This window comes from Candida theae (assembly GCF_024610275.1).
Source record: "Candida theae strain CBS 12239 chromosome Unknown scaffold10, whole genome shotgun sequence".
Taxonomy (NCBI): Eukaryota; Fungi; Ascomycota; class Pichiomycetes; order Serinales; family Debaryomycetaceae; genus Lodderomyces; species Lodderomyces theae.
This window is the reverse complement of record NW_026261365.1, coordinates 53348-73501: the sequence shown is the minus strand read 5'-3', so window position 1 is coordinate 73501 and position 20154 is coordinate 53348. Positions and strand designations below refer to the sequence as shown.

At 40.6% G+C, this 20154-nt stretch overlaps 7 protein-coding genes across 7 annotated transcripts; 5 read left to right on the top strand and 2 right to left on the bottom strand. All coding sequences in view use genetic code 12, as the record gives it.

Moving 5' to 3' along the window:
- Positions 1 to 75: 75 nt before the first annotated feature.
- KGF57_000955 (uncharacterized protein) lies at positions 76 to 2544 on the top strand (the record flags this gene model as incomplete). The annotated part of the gene is made up of 1 exon (XM_051755478.1): positions 76 to 2544. The coding sequence occupies one exon, from the start codon at positions 76 to 78 to the stop codon at positions 2542 to 2544; it is 2469 nt and encodes an 822-aa protein (XP_051610470.1).
- A 91-nt stretch (positions 2545 to 2635) lies between these two features.
- Positions 2636 to 4825, bottom strand: ACF2 (Acf2p; the record flags this gene model as incomplete). Its single annotated transcript, XM_051755477.1, has 1 exon — positions 2636 to 4825. The coding sequence occupies one exon, from the start codon at positions 4823 to 4825 to the stop codon at positions 2636 to 2638; it is 2190 nt and encodes a 729-aa protein (XP_051610469.1).
- A 316-nt stretch (positions 4826 to 5141) lies between these two features.
- KGF57_000953 (uncharacterized protein) lies at positions 5142 to 6245 on the top strand (the record flags this gene model as incomplete). Its single annotated transcript, XM_051755476.1, has 1 exon — positions 5142 to 6245. The coding sequence occupies one exon, from the start codon at positions 5142 to 5144 to the stop codon at positions 6243 to 6245; it is 1104 nt and encodes a 367-aa protein (XP_051610468.1).
- A 922-nt stretch (positions 6246 to 7167) lies between these two features.
- Positions 7168 to 9125, top strand: MAE1 (malate dehydrogenase (oxaloacetate-decarboxylating); the record flags this gene model as incomplete). Its single annotated transcript, XM_051755475.1, has 2 exons — positions 7168 to 7826; positions 7898 to 9125. The coding sequence occupies 2 exons, from the start codon at positions 7168 to 7170 to the stop codon at positions 9123 to 9125; spliced, it is 1887 nt and encodes a 628-aa protein (XP_051610467.1).
- A 146-nt stretch (positions 9126 to 9271) lies between these two features.
- KGF57_000951 (uncharacterized protein) lies at positions 9272 to 12349 on the bottom strand (the record flags this gene model as incomplete). Its single annotated transcript, XM_051755474.1, has 1 exon — positions 9272 to 12349. One exon carries the CDS (start codon positions 12347 to 12349, stop codon positions 9272 to 9274), a length of 3078 nt encoding a protein of 1025 aa, XP_051610466.1.
- A 1200-nt stretch (positions 12350 to 13549) lies between these two features.
- KGF57_000950 (uncharacterized protein) lies at positions 13550 to 14749 on the top strand (the record flags this gene model as incomplete). The annotated part of the gene is made up of 1 exon (XM_051755473.1): positions 13550 to 14749. One exon carries the CDS (start codon positions 13550 to 13552, stop codon positions 14747 to 14749), a length of 1200 nt encoding a protein of 399 aa, XP_051610465.1.
- Positions 14750 to 15192: 443 nt separating this feature from the next.
- CHC1 (clathrin heavy chain) lies at positions 15193 to 20100 on the top strand (the record flags this gene model as incomplete). Its single annotated transcript, XM_051755471.1, has 1 exon — positions 15193 to 20100. The coding sequence occupies one exon, from the start codon at positions 15193 to 15195 to the stop codon at positions 20098 to 20100; it is 4908 nt and encodes a 1635-aa protein (XP_051610464.1).
- Between the last annotated feature and the right edge of the window lie 54 nt (positions 20101 to 20154).

Sequence of the window (20154 nt, the reverse complement as noted above, 5' to 3'; positions counted from 1 at the left end):
AAAAGAAAAAAAATAAAAACCCGTACACTAAGCAACGTACAGTACTCCCCCATACACAACCATCACATATACATCATGAGTGATATAGAAGATGATGAGGTGTTTGAAAGTTTGATGTCCACGAGGGCTAGACGATTCAATGCAGGATCCAGACTAAAACAACTTATAGAACTAGAAGGAGAAGGGAATGACATTGAAAATTCCACCAGCCAATTCATCACCGAAGAGGACGAGAATGTCAACCTTCTTTTCCAAGACGACGAGGACGACCAGGAATTCATTGACTATGAGAGCGATGAAGAAGCAGGTTCTGAAAATGAAGAAGAAGCAGATGCAGAGGAGGGTGATGTCCCTATGGAGACTTCACATTCCCAAGACGACCAAGAACCAGGACATGAACGAGAAGTAAATTCAGACGAGGTGTTGTCCGAATCAGATCTATCTGCATCAGACTCTGACGAAAGCGAAGGTGAAAAGGAATTGCAGAAGCAAGAGCGTATACGAAAGAGAAAGAAAAAGACAGTCATCCCTCAAATTAAGAATATCAAGGAAAGGCAGAGTGTGAAGCGGATAAAAAGATCACCTTTGGTCACATCGGATTCATTGTTGATGTCGAGTAGAAGAGCTTCATCTCGATCTTCAGCAGTTGAAAGCAAGCAAGCTTTGATTGATAGGTTGAAGGAGAGTGAGCAAAGAAAAGCCAAGTATGTCCCAGTCGAGCGAAAACGTGTCAGAGAATTGACGCAGGCAGAGAGATTGGCACAAGCAGCGGAGACAGAAAAGGAAAACATAGAGTCGTTAAACAGATTTAAAGAGCAAGAAGTTGTGAAAAAGGAGCGTCAGAGACAGTCGCTTTTATCAAAGAGAGTAAAACTACAGAACGTTCTACGATGGACGAGTAAAGGAGTATATATCACACCCAATGAAGAAGTGGCGGAAGCAAGGAGTGAATTTGAACTTTATATGAAAAAAAGAAAGAGGCTTGGCAAGAGGAAGAAAGGGGGCGAGGAAGAGGGAACTGTGATTAGACCGCCCTTTTCAATTGATTACGACTCACCGTACCAAAGGGCTCTATTGGAAGAAAAGAAGAGAGAACAGCAGAAAGAAGCTGATCGGTTGGAACTGATCAATTGCCAGTTGATGGAGAAGGTAATCAAACATGAAGAGCAATCGACATCGGGACTAATGAAAGAGGTTGAAGATCAGGAAGGGATGAGCGTGGAAGCAGAGACCAAAGATCATCTTGATGATTATAATGGAACAGAGAAAGGGGTTGGTAAAGAGAGTGAAGAGGGGGTAGAAGGCAAGAAAGAGAATGAGCTGGAAGATGAGAGACCACAAGAGCTGGTAGCAGAGGAGAAGCAAGAGGATGAGGAGAAATTAGAAGAAGGAGGGAAGGCGGATGAGGATGGTTCAACTGCAAATGCTACTGCAACTAAAGCGAGGAACCAAGAGGAGGCAACAAACAAGGTGGATGCCGGTACGAACAGCACAATTCTGGATTCAAAAGGGCAAGAACATTTGGCAAAGGCAGAAGGAGAGAAGTGTGACGTGGAGAAAGAAAAGGAACAGCCTTTGAAAGTGCAAGAGGGAGAAGCCGAAGCTAAAAGCGCCGATGTTGCTGATATCGCTAATGGGTATATTCAAGAGAATAACCAAGGGAATCAGACGCCAGTATCAGCCAATTCAAAATCCATAGAAAACGCTATTGTCGAAAGCCGAAATGGTCTGGGAGAGCTGTCAAAGCGAGTAAAGTTTGCGGATGAACTTCAACATGAAGAAAACAGTCAATCACCCGCCAAACAGGAACAACCTGAATCTTCAGGAACCAATGACACAATTGACATGAGCCCACTCGAGTTTACTCCGGTTCCGGAAAATAAGGCAACACCAATTGGTGATACCGAAGGGGAGTTGTTCGAAGGACCAGTGCAAAAGATAAGTCGAAATGTAATACACTTTGTCGATTTCAACGAAGACAAACGGGATTTAAAGCTTACACCTAATAACGTGAAACAAATACTTTTTGGTGAACAAGCTCTTTGGCCCGCTGCAAGAAGGTCCAACGATGTCAAACCATTACTCCGTATTGGGAAACAAGAAAACCCATATGTTACAAAAGATCACAAGCAGGACTACTTATTCACGGCTACTGCCGATCTCAATGAAGACGACCCAATGTTTGATGAATTAAAGAAACTTCCTCGATTGGGAGTCGAACAGGATATTATTGAGGTTGCTGAAAATGATGAAGAAAATGAATCGGCAGAAATTGTAATCGAAACTGAAGCACCTACCGGGTTGTACTTGCCAAACGGTAACAAAAAAGTTTGTATGGTTTCAGGTACAGAAGTCAAGTACTTTGATCCTTCGACTGGTATGCCATACAGCTCAGTGGAAGTTTACAGAACTTTAAAGCTAATAGAGCTGGGCCAAGCAGAATGGTTGGGATTGGATGCAACAGACAACGGTCCCGTGGATTTATATTTGGGATTCAAGGGGGAGAATGCAAGGCATGCAAAAGGAGTTCCAGAAGGTTTTTGAAAGCGTTTTATAGTTGTAAAGTTGTAGAGTTGTAGCAAAGAAAGCGGAAAATATTTTATTTTACTTTATTTTATTTTACTTTGGTGGCACACTAGCTTGAGATACCACCTGTATAAGCTAACGACCAAGTTCTGGACATTCCGTTGTCAATTTGGGCTGGGTCCCAATCCTTTCGTGCAAACCACTCATATGAGCTCTTTGGATCATACAATGCTTTATTCAACATCAAGATACCTTTCCAACCATCGGGAATTTTATCAATGATGGGGGCCAATTTTTGATCCCACTCTTCTTTAACAAACTTTGGCCCACGTATATATCCAGAAATGGGTGTTGTTGGTAGCATATGTATACCATGAATCCATTCATCTGCAATAGTTCCTCTACCGAAATAGGTGGCATAGTCAATCTTATTCTCAAATGAAATTCCAGCCACCTTGTTAGGGATGAACTTGGCCGGCTCAATCCTGTTGTCGTCCGAATAAAGCATGTACATATTCATTGACCTTCTCATTATGGCAAGCATCAAGTTGGCTCTGCTCTCCATCGCCTGATCTTGAACGACATTGGCAAACAATTTCATTCCATAAGCAAAATGGTAGTCTTCACTTGATGACTCTTCATCTTTACCGTCACCAGAAGCAAAAATCCCGTGTGCAAAGGAATGTCCATGGTACCAACAAAAGGATCTAGATTGGGGGAAATACTCGTCCGCTCTGGGACTAGCGACATCTCTAAGAAGAGCAATAGCATAATCATACACGAGGTTGTTGTTTGCATGCAACCATCCTCCGTCAATGTGGGCAATCAACGCAATGGCGTGTATGTGGTACCCATAGTGGAAATGGTGATCGTTGTAGTTTGAATTTCCGAAATCTGCTCCCGGTTCAGCTGATGAAATAATCCCTTTCCAAGTGGTGTCATAAACCAAGGGAAATTTTTGTTGATTCTTTGCAAAAATCTCAATAGCTTGTTTAACCTTAGGAAGTATTTCATTTGTGAGCCCTTCATCTTTCAAGATAAAGTGGCAAACATGGGCAATGTAGGCAAACTTGTCCAAGATTTTTCCTGAGGTGTACATGGAATCGATATTGGCCATTCCAACAACATCTTGTTTCACTTCTTCAGTAGCTGCTTGGCGGATCAATTGTAACGTGGAGTCGGAAAATTGCGCCTTTGTTGCAAAAGTCGTCCATGGATCCCACAACACATCCACTGGTAAATTTTGCTCCTGCATAACCAACTCATTAGTCTTGTATGCCTTCATGACACCTTTTGTGGTGGAGTCTAGCTGCAAATCAGTCTCACCACCCGAGATTACTACTTCTTGGTGATGTGGCAATGCCCAGACGATAGTGTTACCGGATCTCGATCTGCCTTTGATGTCGTACTTGATCCTGTATTCACCCACATTTCCATTCACTGCACCAGATATATCTGCACTTGTAGGGTAGCAACCCACCGCGTTGTCATAATGAGGGGAGTCTCCACGGCATATTTGTATTGTACCAGAACCTTGTCCAACTATATGATTTGGGTCCGCTAAATTCAACTCAATATCACTATAGATTGACCAAACAACTTGATTGAATAATTTGGCTTGGTATTTTTGAAGCCCATCAATTTGACCAACTTTTTTAAAGTCTTGGCAACCCACTTGTGAAGCAAGAACTGGTCTAATTTTATCGTAGATGGCAGTGATGAAACCCATCCCTTGTATCAATGGAATCTCAACACACCCTTGTTGTGTTTCAAGCCTGGCAGTCACAGACATCTTCCTGTGATCATGTAACGTCATTTTTACATTGTCAAAGCCTTCACCGGAAAGAACAAAAGACTTGATTCTTGGTGGGTTAAAGTAGAACTGCGCAACTTTGGCATCTGGTTCAGGGCCAAAAACTCGTTGATTTGCATCAGTGTGATTCAATGCCAAGCCAAAATCTTGTCCGGGGTCTTTTGTTAACCATAAAGAATATGGAAGTGTCCAAATGGGAAACGTTTGGTCCTCCAATGTAAGGTTGTTGGAAAAATTGTTGGTTTGAATTGGTTGGTCCAATGTACATCCTTGAGGTATTAGCTCATGGTTCTTCCTTTTGAAGAGTTGTGGTGGTTCGCCGGTTGCAATTGGATGATTGAATATATCTTCACTGCTGATAGCCAGGCTGTGTTGTTTAGGTTGCTGTTGCTGATTCAGCAAAGACCCTTCTTTATTAGACAAAACATCTTGACCATGGCGAATGTCCATACGTTTGAATGCATTTTTCAAATCCCTCAATCCCATATTTCCTTTTGTCTTTTGTCTTTTGTCTTTTGTCTTTTGTCCTTTTTTTTTTTTTCAATAACGAATTGGGGTGTTTATGCGGTATAAAGAATCGATGATTGAATGTTGATGATTATTATTTGGCAAGAGCGGAATTTTCATTCGCGCGTCTGGCTGCGGCGGATTTGCTATCGCGCATCTCAATATATCTCGACAAGGAATTTCAATTCCGTTTTTGAATGGAGATTTGTTCAAAGTATAAATTGCGGTCCAATGTACGATGGCAGATCAACTATGGAAGTTTGGTTAATTACTCTCTATTGATCAACCACATATAATGAAGTTGCTTCCTTTACTCAGCCTTATTACTGCGGTTTCCTGTGTTACCGATTTACAAGAGAAATGGGGAAGTCTCTGGCAATTTCAAGGAATAGCCACTTTTGCCCACTTGGACCATTTGCAATGTCTCATTGACCGCGATCAGATGTTTGATGTTGGAATCATTGGTGTACCTTTTGACACAGCAGTGTCATATAGACCTGGTGCTAGATTTGGTCCAAGGGCGATTAGAGACGCATCACAGCGTCAGTACAGTTTGCGTGGATTCAACCATAGGGCAATGTTTAATCCATACAAGTCTTGGGCAAGAGTTGTTGACTGTGGAGATGTTCCAGTTAGCCCAATGGATAACAAATTGGCTTTTCAACAAATGGATCAAGCTTTTGAAGAATTGTTGTGGGTGGGTGATTCAGTAGACGAGGAACAAGTCCCGCCTAGATTCATCATTTTGGGAGGTGATCATTCCGTCTTGCTACCACACATTAGGGCTTTGAACAAAGTTTATGGACCTGTGAATATCGTGCATTTTGATGCACATTTGGACACTTGGAAACCAGACAAGTACCCATCATTTTGGCGTACCGAAGTAAGCGATGTAAACCATGGATCAATGTTGTGGAAAGCATACGAGGAAGGTTTAACCACCAAGAATAATGTTCATGCAGGTATCAGAACCAAGTTGTCTAGTCTTGCCGATTATGAAGATGACGATGCACAAAACTGGTTGCGTATTGAGTCTGATGATATTTGGTTAAAGGGAGCTGACTACGTAGCTCAACAAATTTTGAAGCGGGTTCCAAAAGACACTCCTACTTACATTTCGGTAGACATTGATGTGTTGGATCCTGGGTTTGCATCTGGAACCGGTACGATGGAATCAGGAGGTTGGTTGCCAAGAGAGTTGATTCATGTTTTACGTCAAATTGATAGCTTAACTATTGTTGGTGCCGATGTTGTGGAAGTTGCACCTGCTTACGATTTCGCAGAAGTAACTGCTACAAGTGCGGCCCAAATTGCGTTTGAGCTTTTGACCAGCATGGTAAAGAAGGGCCAACTTGATACCAAGTTGATGAAGAGAGAAGCTATCGAGCCTGTTGCATGAAAGGAAGAGAAGTGTCAGAAGATTCGATTAATCGTTGATGATCTTTTTCTGATACTTCAGCCAAATGTACTTTTAAGCAGCTTTGAAAAGGCGCTTACAAATGTGAAACTGCTAGTGATTAAAGGACAGCTAAACTAGTGAATGTTTAGAGAGAATATGGCTAGCTCAAAAACAGAAGTATAGGAATGAATGGTATGACATGTATAGCTTGATTGTGTATAGTTACAAAGTTTCTTTTCGATCTAAATTTAGCTGTTATTTTTCAGCTAGCTCTCACCTACACTTCGGAAACAACAACATACCGGTGTCCCCTGTGCAGTAGCAAAGTCACCCAGGCTGTCTTCGCCATTATGAGCTACACAGTGAAGTAAAGGAGCTGATTCCTCAGTTGATCGGAAATTGGAGATTGGAGATTGGAACTTGCCAAGAAGACACATTTAACACAAAATTGCAATTTCTTCAACGGGTAAATCTCCTGGTAGTTTTCATACTTGTACTCCACCACCATAAAAATACATGTTGCTATGTACATTACTACCCAGTAATTCATCTTTAATCCAAATCACCCCTTCGTCCCTATTCGGCACATATGGATTACCCGTTGCCCCTCCTCCCCCCCTTAATGGATGACAGAACGGAAATACAAAGACAGCAAAGTACACAAAACCATATTGTTTTTAACAAAGAGAGCCGCACCGGTTCCACATCCTTCCGAAATCTAAATGTTTGCTACCACTACTACTGCTGTAACTGCTCCAACGGAGTTTTGTCGATTGTTTCATCTAACAATACCAAGGAAGCAGCATTGCTGGTTGATTTCTAAGCAACAATTTCCCATCAATTCATCAACGGCAACACTCTAGTCTCTCCTACAATTGATATACAAGAACCCTTCAATATCATCTTCAACACCCCATCCACAATGCCGTTAATAAAACCATCATCGATAAGATATACTGTCACCACGATATTACCCACAATGTCAAGAACCGTGACAACCAATGTCCACACTCACACCGTCAAGACCCCCATTGGATTGGACGCTGCTATCCTGAATTTGAAACCGCAAACCACAAGATTATCAACCGAGGGACCAGTTGAATGTCCATTGCACGGGTTTGCATTATTGAACTCGCCCTTTTTCAATAAAGGTTCAGCGTTCACTGATGAGGAAAGAGACGCTTTCAAACTTGTTGGTCTTTTGCCCACTCAGGTGAATTCCTTGGAAGAGCAAGTCGATAGAGCTTATCAGCAATTTAGTATTCGTATCGATGATTTGGCTAAAAATTCATTTATGGATTCCATGAGATTGCAGAATAAGGTGTTGTATTTTGCATTGGTTAAGAAACATATCAAGGAATTGTTGCCTATTATTTACACGCCAACTATTGGAGATGCAATTGAGGATTATTCTCATAGGTTTAGGAAACCAGAAGGGTGTTTTTTGGATATAAAGTCGCCGGAGACTATTGAGGAGAGATTGGCATCGTTCGGAACCGAAAAGGATATCGATGTTGCCGTCATAACTGATGGTTCAGCAATTTTGGGTATTGGAGAATGGTCAATTGCAGGGATCTTGATGTACGTATATTTGGACGTTTTCCCTTTCTGGTAAAGGAGAACTTACTAACAGCTTTTCTTTCTTGATTTAGCACTATTGGTAAAGGAAGTATCATTACTGTGGCAGGTGGCATCGACCCGAGAAGAGTCATGTGTATCGGTATAGATGCCGGTACAAACAACAAAAGTCAATTAGAAGACGAGTTGTACATGGGAAACAAGTTCCCACGAGTCGAGGGCAAGGAGTACTATGATTTCTTGGATAAAGTTGTCAAAGCATTCAAAAAGAGATTCCCATCATCGGTGTTGCACTTTGAGGATTTTGAAACATCAGCAGCTAGGAACTTGTTAGATTCGTATCGTGGCGAATTGCCTTGCTTCAATGACGATATCCAAGGTACTGGATGTGTCGTTGTTGCCGCTTTGAAGGCGGCTCTCAAGGCAACTGACCGTAAGATTGACGATAGCAAGATTTTGGTCTATGGTGCTGGGTCAGCAGGTATGGGGATTGCCACTCAAATTGCATCAAACTTGAGAACCGATGGGTTTTCCGAAGAGGAAGTGCACTCAAAGTTGTACCTCATGGACCGGTACGGATTAATCACTGAATCAACAAAAGCTACACCAGCCCAGAAAGCCTATGCCAAACAAGACAAAGATTGGCAAGATGTCGACAAGACCAACTTGGTTGAAGTTGTTGAAAAGATCAAACCAACCGTCTTGATCGGGTGCTCAACCCGCCCTAAGGCATTCACTGAAGAAGTGGTCAAGACCATGTACAAATACAACCCGGACCCCATCATTTTCCCCCTCTCCAACCCCACCAGACTCCACGAAGCCGTCCCCGAAGACTTGATGAAATGGACCGACAACAAAGCATTGATCGCTACGGGTTCACCTTTTGCGCCAGTCAATGGGATCGACATTTCCGAAAACAACAATTGTTTTGCGTTCCCCGGTATCGTTCTCGGTTCAGTCTTGTCGCGTAGTTCGAAAATCAGCGATGAGATGATTTCCGCTGCTGTTGAACAGTTGAGCTTGTTGTCGCCCAAGATCCATGACCCCAAGGGCGGATTGTTACCCGATATCACTGAGATCAATGAAGTTAGCGCTAAAGTTGCCACTGCTGTGGTTTTGGAAAGTTTGAATCAGGGTTTGGCCAGGGTTGAAGCTGAACATAGGCCTAATGGTCAGTATGTAAGTGTTCCTAGGAACTTTGATGATTGTTTGGAATGGGTTAATTCACAAATGTGGCAGCCTGTTTATCGTCCTTATGTGAAGGTTGAACATATTCCAAGTGTTCACACCCATCAATACTAGGGAGCAGCTTGATTAAGAGCAAGATAGTTTGCATTCCTTTATAGAGTCTTTAGTAGAGTTTAAAGATATCAAGTTTGAAAACTTTATATATTGTTACAAAATCTATTACAAAATCTATAAATAAAGCGTGTGCCAAAGTGTCCATTTCAAGCATAATACATCCTCGTTCTTCTCTTTTCAACTTTATCCTCATGCGACCCACTTCCACCATTATGCAAATACTTCTTTGCGTCAGTCTCACACATGATTTGATCATTAACGACATAGTAATCTTGTTCAATCTGTCCATGACAACTGGTACATTTCAAACAATGCATGTGCCATTTCTGACCCAAGTCATTTTCAATACAAGATCCTTCGATCCCCACACCACATGACTTACAAGTGGTGGCATTTAGGAGATGATAGTGTTGAAAACAATATGGTTCATCGTCCAATACATAACATTGAACTTGCTTATTAAAGTGAGTTGCGCATGCCTTGTACGAGCACTTGAAACAGCCACGATGCCATTGGCCTGACAATTCTCCAGTTTTGGAAAAGATGGCTTTGAGTGAGCCTCTAGCCGATGAGTCAATTGGTTGGTTACATGACCGACAAGGACCTGCACCTGGCTCATGACAGTTTGTTGCTGGCTTAGTTGGTGAAACTGTTGTATTGTTTGTGTCATTAAATGTGCCAAAATTGGGTTCATCAGACAGTGCAGAAATGTCAGGTGTTGACCGAGGCATCTCTTCTTCGAATTGGTCCAATTCAGCAATAATTCTGGTGAATTCAGCTGAATCTTTTCTCTCTGGAACGCCATATGGATGAGGACTATTTCCTTCCATTTGGCTCATGTCTCTTTTAGTGGGAGAGATATGCGAGTGCGAGACTGACAACGGCTGAATAGACTCAATTGAGGCGATAGACATCTCATCACAATTACTATCCTTGGTATTGTTAGAGCCCGAACTAACACGGGTTTGTTTTACCTCATCCACATCTTGCACGGTAAACTGAGGGATTGGAGGACGAGTTGTAGACGCCGTTGATTCACCAGAGACCGATTTCTGAGGTGATGACACATTGTGTGACAAATTGATATCTTCTTCATCTTCTTCTTGGCCCTCATGTTCACCACCGTTTTTCAAGTTTTGCAATTGAGCTTCCAACTCTTGTTCAATACGTTTCTCTTCTTCATCAATCGAATCTTTTGACAAAATTGAGCTAACTGTAGACCCACGTTTGTAATCTTCAGATTTGTTCATCGGTTTGGTTGACAAAAATTGCTGATACTCAGCGCGCTGACCTTGAGACAGTTCATGCGCTCTCTCATCAGGATCTTGCATAAGACGGGCATCGAGTGAGTTTTCTAGTTCAATTGAATCACGCTCTGGCTTAGTGAAATTGTTATTTGGAGATGAAGACTGATGATTTTCCAAATCATGTTTAAACTCATCCAAAGCTGGGGACAATTTGTCTTCCCTTACTTGAGAATAAGTAGGTTGTCTAGGTATTCCAGTTTGATAGCGTTGTTGATTTGGAGGCGCCATCGTCTGGGTCTGTCCTCTTTGTTGCGGCGGCATTGGACCTTGTGGTCTGAAATGCGGTTGTTGATGTTGATTCGGACTTATCATTGGTGGTGGGACAGGTCGTTTTTGCAGGCGTGGTGGATATCCAGGTGATTGTGGACGAGGTTGATTCATTTGCCAATTAGGTGGCGCAGGTGGGATTCCCGTCATTGATCTAGGCATACTGGAACTAGGCATAGGTGGTTGACCCACGGGGTTTGGTATTCCAGTCATTGACCTGGGCAAACCAGAGTTTGACACACCATGATGATACATAGCTGTAGGGGAAGGTCCTTTTTGCATTGGTGGTGGCACCGGGTGCGGATGGTGGTGATAATTATTTTGAGATGTAATTTTGCCCGCCCCTGGCATTGGAGCCATACCATTCATGTGGTTGGTGAAAGGTTGCTGTTGTAGTTTGGGGGAGTAGTTAGGGCTTATTGGGTACGGTATGGCTGCACCGCCATTGGCTATTGGACTTACGTTTCTATTGGCGTGGGGAGGGTAAGATGGGTTCATTGGAACACCACCTGGAGCACCGTTCATCGCCATTGGTGTCATGGGTGGACGTTTTCTAGTCTTTCTTGGATCAAATGGTTGTGCTGGAGCTTTCTGAGGGTACATTTGTGGTGGAGCTGGACCACGAGCAGACTGTGGAGTAGGTAGTTGATATCCTTGTTGTGCATATTTGTCTTCTTTCGAAGTGGTGGCAGGGACTGAATGGGTTTGCATAACCGCGTTCTCCTTCTCCTTGGCTTCTGGGATCTCCTCGATAACCTCTTGATGAGTGAGATGGTTAGATCCATTTGACCTGTTTGAATGGTATGAATGACTAGAATGGTGGGATGCAACTGAATGGTTTGACTGATGAGATGGAACTGAATGGTTTGAATGGACTGAATTCATTGACGAGTTTGGATGATGTGAGGTGGCAAATTGCAGGTGTTGCTGTTCCTGCTGCTGCTGCTGCTGCTGTTCCTGCTGCTGTTGCTGGTCTCCAAATTCCTGCTCTTCGGCGTCATTGTTCAAGTCGAGAGTCAAATTCTTGACATTTTTGTGCGGTTTGTGCGGACTTGTGCTAATCGACGTTGGAGCTGCTGTCACACCATCATAGTGCACAGTGTTGTTTGTGTTTCCCATCAGATGCTGACTATTATTTGACGCGTGTGAGTTTTTTCTTTCATACTGCTGTTCATTGTATTGAGCATTGTATTGAGCGTCTCCCTGATATTGTGGATATTCAGGTGAAGTTCTATGACTTGTTGAAGCTGAGTTGTTGTTTTGTTCGTAAGAGTTCATTGAATTGGATTTACTTGATCCTGAAGAAGATTCAAATGCTGGTTTGGACCCATGGTTATTCGGTGCTGGTACTTGACCAACCAAGGGGAGACTTTCTTTTGTTGCTGTTTTGTAGCTTCCACTACCATTGCTCTTGTTTCCAAATGAATCATTGGATTGATTTCTTGGTCCCCAACGACTTGAGCTTGAGATTGATCTGTTTGAACCTCTGTCGTCATCATGATTTTGTTTGTAGCCCTTTTTGTTTACATCAAACCCTGCTCTTTCGTATACACCTTTGTATTTATGCACTGGATTGAAGGGTGGGAATGCTGAGTCTAAAGATCTAGGGGAATGTTGAGCTTCACGTATGAAGGTGGGGAATGAACCCATTTTAGGAGATGGTTGGTGCATAGCTCAATGTATGTTGAAACCAAAAAAACAAAAAAACAAAAAAAAAAAACAACGAATGATTTAAAAGGTTTTCGGTATATCTAAATGTATCTTGATGTATTTTTTTGACTCGATCTCTAGATTCAGTACTTTGGCTAACGATATTGACCGTAGTATGTGAAACTGGTGTGGTGTTGTTGAATTGATATTATTCTTTTCCTTCTGTCTCTAACCCTTGAAAATCAAAACAATCCAAAACAGACAGACAGACAGAGAGTTTATACCAAACAAATGTCAATAAATAGAGTAAACAGAAAGTTAAAAAGTGAAAAACCCTGCAATGGTTGTTATAAGAAGTTTTGACCTATATTGCTTGTTGACAGTATGTTTTGATAAATTTTTATTTTAACTCAATTTGGACTTCAATGATTTCATGTACTGCATATAACCTTTTCTACTTTTCTCAAACTTCACGTGTTTGTGTATGGGTGTGTATATACTTATTTTACTTACTTTCTTTGCTTACTACGCTACCAAAGTACCTCCGTAAACAAGCAATGCTACAAGAAGACTTTTTAAAGAAACTCAAATTGAGACTGAACTTTGTATATAGCAATCTAATACGAGTAATGTCTTTTGAGAACACACATGCAACTACTGCTGAATACAAACTAAGTCAAGGGAATATGCTTACTCTCTTAAGCTGTATGGCCCGCATATATATATATATACTCTCACTACAAAATATATTCATAAACTGTGTCGGACTAAACACAACACAACACAACACATACACAACACATACACAACACATACACTTGTTTTGCTCTTTCGTCAACGTGTAATTTTACTCTTTACTTGTCTCTCTTGGCTTACATGTTAATCGATTGCAGTAAAACGAAAGTTCGTACATAATACAGTTATTGTATTGTATTGTATTGTATTCTGTTGTTAGTACATTAATGAAAAAAGTTTTTTTTTGTTTTCTTCAGTCTTTGCAGTAAATACCGCGTTTGACACTAAAGCCGTTGTTTCCTATTTTTTTCAAATACGAAATTGGTAGCATCCTCTTTTTCTATTCAGTGACGCAAAATACAATTACAGGACATTGAACGACAATATTTTTGTGACATCATCCAGCAAAGAAGCTATAGATATCTTTACTAAACAACGAATACTCGTGTTCTCCTACACATCACAATGGAGAGAGTATATACAGCTGTATCTATATCTTTATTTACCAACAAGAGACTAGCAATATACTGTGATACTCAAGCACATTCCATCAACAATTTCATCGAGTATATATTACAACCAAATGGGTTCAATGAGGGACTGTATACTGTGATTGATTTATTGCAATATGTGACTATTGAAGACATACTACACCAATCAACAACAACATCATCGTCATCCAATAGAGATGGCAGTCTTCAATTTAAGAATGTGATTATATGGCAAAACTTGCAACACTTGGACAACACACGTCAGAAGCAATTGTACCAACTAATTTTGCAGATTGACAACTATGGTAAAAGCTCATCCACAAATAAGAATCTACCGACAACGATATCTACCAACAACCATGTTTTCAAAGTTATCAAGCCCCTGCTATTTACAATAATCCCATTCCTAGAGTATGGCTTGTACGATTACAAAATTTACCCGTACTTAAAGGAAATGTTTTGGTCAAGTGTTACATTCCCCACAACGACAGCATACAACAAATTGGTAAATTTGATACCTAATTACCAATCAGCAATTCTTAAACTGAGGTGTAAGATGGACACAGTGTTTATAAGTCCCACCATCAAGAGTTACATCTATTCTTTAATTGTTTTCATTAGATGCCATCGGTTGGCGTCATTGGCTCCAAAGCTGGTACGGGTACCAACTGCCACCGTGTCGTATATGGAGGACTATTGCAAATCATTAGTACTATGGAGAAGACAATTGCAACTGAATCGAACCAGTATGACCGATACCACAGTAATTGATGACGAGGAAAATGTGTTGGAAAAAACTGCCACTGCTGCAGTAGACTTGGAATTGGAGGAAGAGGAAGCAGGGTTGTTTGTGACTCCAGAGTATGTCAAGATTGCAATAAGGAATATCGGATACTGGCTAGTTGATTGGGAAACTAATCGAAAATTTGCAAATACCAAAGACTTGAAAGCAGATGCAAAGATCAGCGACACTAGTAACGCCCAAAATGAAACGGTGTTGAGTAACAAAAAGTTGGAGATATCAATGTTGACAGGAGACTGGTATGGAAGTGAATATTATTGTGCAAATGAATTTCTCAAAAGTTATAAAGCAACGAGGGATGATGAAAGTCCAACGGGGATGACAAATAGACTAGTGGATGATGCTATTGAAGAAGCCAGGCCACCTTTGTAAGATGCATGGTGTATACTTGTATGTAATGATGTAATTGGAAATGTATGGGATATGATCGGCTATAATAAGGAATGTCCGATATTAGTGTGTGTGTGTGTGTCGTGATATACTATTAAACGACAATCATACACTTTATTTATTGTTCCATTGACAAACGCAATCGAAGCGAAAAAAAAAGAAAAAAGAAAAAAGAGTTCAACAAAAATATTCAACAATTTTAAGCCATAACCAAAGGGCGAAAAACTTATAGACATATCACCAATACAGAAACAATATCAATATATTACAGAACAAACAATTACAACACCAAATCTATCATCTAACATCTAAGAATTGGTATAAAGCATATCAACGAAAGAGAGTTTACTAATAGAGAGGTGATACTTGAACTAGACACAACCACAACCACAGCCCCACCCTATTTTTCCAACCACCACCTCCAAATGTCGGATATTCCAATTGATTTCACCGAACTTACCCAATTAACCCAATTGGGTATTTCCCAATCGTCTTTGGACTTCAAGTCTACCACTTTGGAGTCAGATCACTACATATGTACTCGTGAATCTGGCCCACTGGGTAACACCGTTGCCATTGTGGATTTGAAAAATAACAATGAAGTAACGAGAAAGAATATGACAGCAGATAATGCTATAATGCATCCACAAGAATTTGTCATCAGTTTAAGAGCAAATGGAACCACATTGCAGATTTTCAATTTGGGAACTAAACAAAGATTGAAAGCTCATACTATGGATCAACCAGTCATATTTTGGAAATGGCTCGATAACCAACACCTTGGTTTAGTTACAGATTCCCTGATTTATTTCTGGAATGTGTTTGATGGCACCAATGAAGGTCCCACGAAGTTGACTGATAGACACCACACTTTAAACAATGCTCAAATCATCAATTTTGTTGCTGAGCCAGACTTGAATTGGTTTGCTGTAACTGGTCTTGCGCAAGAAGATGGTAGAATTGCTGGTCATATTCAATTATACTCGAGGTCGAGAAACGTTTCTCAACCAATTGAAGGTCACGTTTGTAAATTTGCTTCATTGACTTTGAGTGGTGCTGTTCAACCAACCAAGGTATTTTGTGTTGGTAACAAGAATGCACAGGGGCAAGGAAATATGCACATCATTGAAATTGACCACGTGGAAGGAAACCCACTGTTTCAAAAGAAGGCCGTTGATATTTTCTTCCCACCGGATGCAAGTAATGATTTCCCCATTAGTTTGCAAGCTTCAAACAAGTATGGAATTATTTACATTTTGACAAAGTATGGGTTTATCCACTTGTATGATATGGAAACGGGCTCCAATTTGTTTGTCAATAGGATCACTGCTGACCCCGTGTTCACTGCATCCAGCTACAATGACGGAACTGGATTGTTGACCATTAACAAATCAGGTCAAGTGTTGAGTGTTGAAGTTAGCAAAGACAAGATTATCCCATACGTGTTGGAAAAATTGTCGAATGTGTCATTGGCCATTTCCTTGGCCAGTCGTGGTGGGTTCCCTGGAGCTGAGAATTTGATTAACCAACAATTTCAATCATACTTGAATCAAGGGGACTACACCAATGCTGCCAAAGTTGCTGCCTCTTCTGAGCAGTTGCGTACACAAGATACCATCAACAAGTTGAAGCATATTACCCCACAACCGGGACAAATTTCGCCAATCTTGCAATATTTCTCAACCTTGTTGGACAGGGGTACCTTGAACAAGTACGAGTCTATTGAGTTGGCTAAACCCGTATTGCAACAGGATCGTAAACCCTTGTTTGAGAAATGGTTAAAGGAGAATAAGTTGACGTCATCTGAAGAGTTGGGTGACATTGTTAAATCTTATGGCGATGCGGCATTGGCGTTAGCAGTGTATATCAGAGCCAATGTCAATATCAAGGTTGTGTCTTGCTTGGCAGAATTGGGACAATTTGACAAGATCTTACCATATTGTCAAAAAGTTGGTTACAACCCTGATTACACCAATTTGATTCAAAATTTGGTTAGAGTCAACCCCGACAAGGCTAGTGAATTTGCTACTTCGTTGTTATCTGGTGATACACAATTGAATGTGGAACAAATTGCCGACTTGTTCTTTTCCCAAAATTATATTCAACAAGGAACAGCATTTTTGTTGGATGCATTGAAGAATGACTCACCATCCGAGGGCCATTTGCAAACCAAGGTTTTGGAAATCAACTTGTTGCACGCACCACAAGTTGCTGATGCCATTTTAGGAAACCAAATGTTTAGTCACTATGATAAGCCCACAATTGGTAAGTTGTGTGAAAAAGCTGGGTTATATCAAAGAGCATTGGAGCACTATGATGATTTGAAGGATATCAAGAGAGTTATTGTTCACACCAATGCTTTGCCCAGTGATTGGTTGGTGTCATACTTTGGTCAATTGAATGTCGATCAATCGCTTGCTTGTTTGAAGGAGTTGTTTAGTCACAATTTGCAACAGAATTTGCAAGTGATTATTCAAGTTGCCACAAAGTATTCCGACTTGCTTGGTGCTAAAAAGTTGATCAAATTGTTTGAAGATTACAAGTGCACTGAAGGGTTGTATTATTACTTGAGTTCTGTTGTCAATTTGACCCAGGACCCCGATGTTGTTTTCAAGTATATTCAAGCAGCCGCTAAAATTGGTCAAACTAAGGAGATTGAAAGAGTTGTTAGAGATAACAATGTTTACAATGGTGAAAAAGTGAAAAATTTTTTAAAGGAAGCCAATTTGGAAGATCAGTTGCCCTTGGTTATTGTTTGTGATCGATTTGGATTTATTCATGACTTGATTTTGTACTTGTACAAGAACAAACATTTCAAGTTTATCGAGGTCTATGTTCAATCAGTTAACCCGGAAAACACACCTCAAGTTGTTGCTGGATTATTGGATGTCGATTGCGACGAATCCATCATTAAGAACTTGTTGATGTCCGTATTGGGTAGAGTTCCAATCAAGCCATTGGTTGAGGAAGTTGAAAAGAGAAACAGATTAAAGATTTTGTTGCCTTATTTGGAAAAAACTTTGGAAGGTGGATCCAATGATCAAGAGGTTTACAATGCTTTGGCCAAGATCTATATCGATTCGAACAACTCACCTGAAAAGTTTTTGCAAGAAAACAACAATTATGATACTTTGACTGTTGGTAAGTATTGTGAAAAGAGAGATCCATACTTGGCTTACATTTGTTATGCCAAAGGTGGTAATGATGACGCATTGATTGAAGTCACAAACGAAAACAAAATGTACAAGTACCAAGCAAGATATTTGTTGCAGAAATCTGATCTTGATTTGTGGAACAAGGTGCTTTCATCTGACAATGTTCACAGAAGACAATTGGTTGACCAGGTAATTTCCACCGGTATTCCCGAATTGGATGACCCTGAACCAATCTCAATCACCGTCAAGGCTTTTATGGAGAACGAATTACCTGAAGAATTGATGGAACTTTTGGAAAAGATCATTTTGGAACCATCTGCCTTTAGTGAAAATGCATCGTTGCAAGGATTGATGATTTTGACCGCCATCAAGGCTGACCCATCGAAAGTATCCAACTATATTGAAAAACTTGACAAGTTTGATCCTCAAGAGATTGCACCCTTGTGTATTGACAATGGTCTCAATGAAGAAGCTTTTGAAGCGTATGATAAATTTGAATTGAGAACTGATGCTATGAGAGTTTTGATTGAGGATGTGGTTTCATTAGATAGAGCAGAACAGTATGCTGAAAAGTATGACACATCTGAATTGTGGTATCAACTTGGTACTGCACAATTGGATGGATTGCGTATCCCAGAAGCCATTGATTCTTATGTCAAGTCCAAGAATCCAGAAAATTATGCTCAAGTGATTGAAATTGCTGAGCATGCTGGTAAAGAGGAAGAATTGTTGCCCTTTTTGGAAATGGCTAGAGAAACTTTGAGAGAGCCAGTTATTGATGGTGCTTTCATCAATGTTTACGCATCGTTGGACAGATTGAATGATATGGAAAACTTTGTGTCTGGAACTAATGTTGCTGATTTGGAAGCCATTGGTGATAAGTTATTTGAAGCTAAGAATTACAAGGCAGCCAAAATTTTGTACAGCAATGTTTCCAAATATTCCAAGCTTGCTACTACTTTGGTTTACCTTGGCGATTACCAAGCTGCTGTCGATTGTGCCAGAAAGGCATCCAACACTGAAGTTTGGAAGCAAGTCAATAATGCTTGTATTGAAAACAAGGAGTTTAGATTGGCACAAATTTGTGGGTTGAATTTGATTATTGATGCTGAAGAGTTGCCCGAATTGGTCAAGACCTACGAGTACAATGGATATTTCACCGAATTGATTGCTTTGTTTGAAAGTGGATTGGGTTTGGAAAGAGCTCACAAGGGTATGTTTACTGAGTTGGCCATTCTTTACTCCAAATACAGTCCTGAAAAGGTCATGGAGCATTTGAAATTGTTTTGGTCAAGAATCAATATCCCCAAAGTTATCACTGCGTGCGAGGAGGCACACTTGTACCCTGAATTGATTTTCCTTTATTGCCATTACGAAGAATGGGATAATGCTGCATTGACAATGATTGATAAATCTGAAGTTGCATTTGACCATGCTTCATTTAAGGAGATCATTGTGAAAGCCCCCAACTTGGAGATTTACTACAAGGCCATTCAATTTTACATTAATGAACATCCATCATTGCTTGTTGATTTGTTGCTGGTTTTGTCACCAAGATTAGATTTGCCTAGAGTTGTTAGAATGTTTGTCAAGAGCGATAACCTTCCTTTGATCAAACCATTTTTGGTTTCTGTTTTGGACAAGAATAACAGAGTTGTGAATGATGCTTACCATTCATTATTGATTGAGGAACAAGATCACAAGGCATTACGGGATGCGATCCATTCGTATGACAGGTTTGACCAGATTGATTTGGCAGAGAGATTGGAAAACCATTCACTTGTGTACTTTAGACAGATTTCTGCCTTGCTTTTCGCCAAGAGCAAAAAATTCAACAAGTCCATATCTATTTTGAAGAAGGATGGCGACTGGGTCAATTTGTTGAAGGTTGCTTCTGGATCAAACCAAAAAGTGGTTCATGAAGTGCTAGATTACTTTGTGTCCACCGGGAACTACGAAGCCTTGGTGGCTTTGTTGTACACTTGCTACCACTTGATTGACTCAACTTATGTTGCTGAAGTTGCGTTTGAGTACCAATTGAGTAACTTTGTTGCACCATACAAGATTTATAAGGATTACGTCCAAGAACAAAAGTTGATTGAGTTGTTCAAGAGACTTCCTAATAAGGAGGAGGAGACGGAAGAGAATGAACAACCCAAGTTTATGCTTACATATTAGAGAGTGGCTGTTTAGATATGTTTGAGATTGTATAGTATTTGAATAAAATGTTGT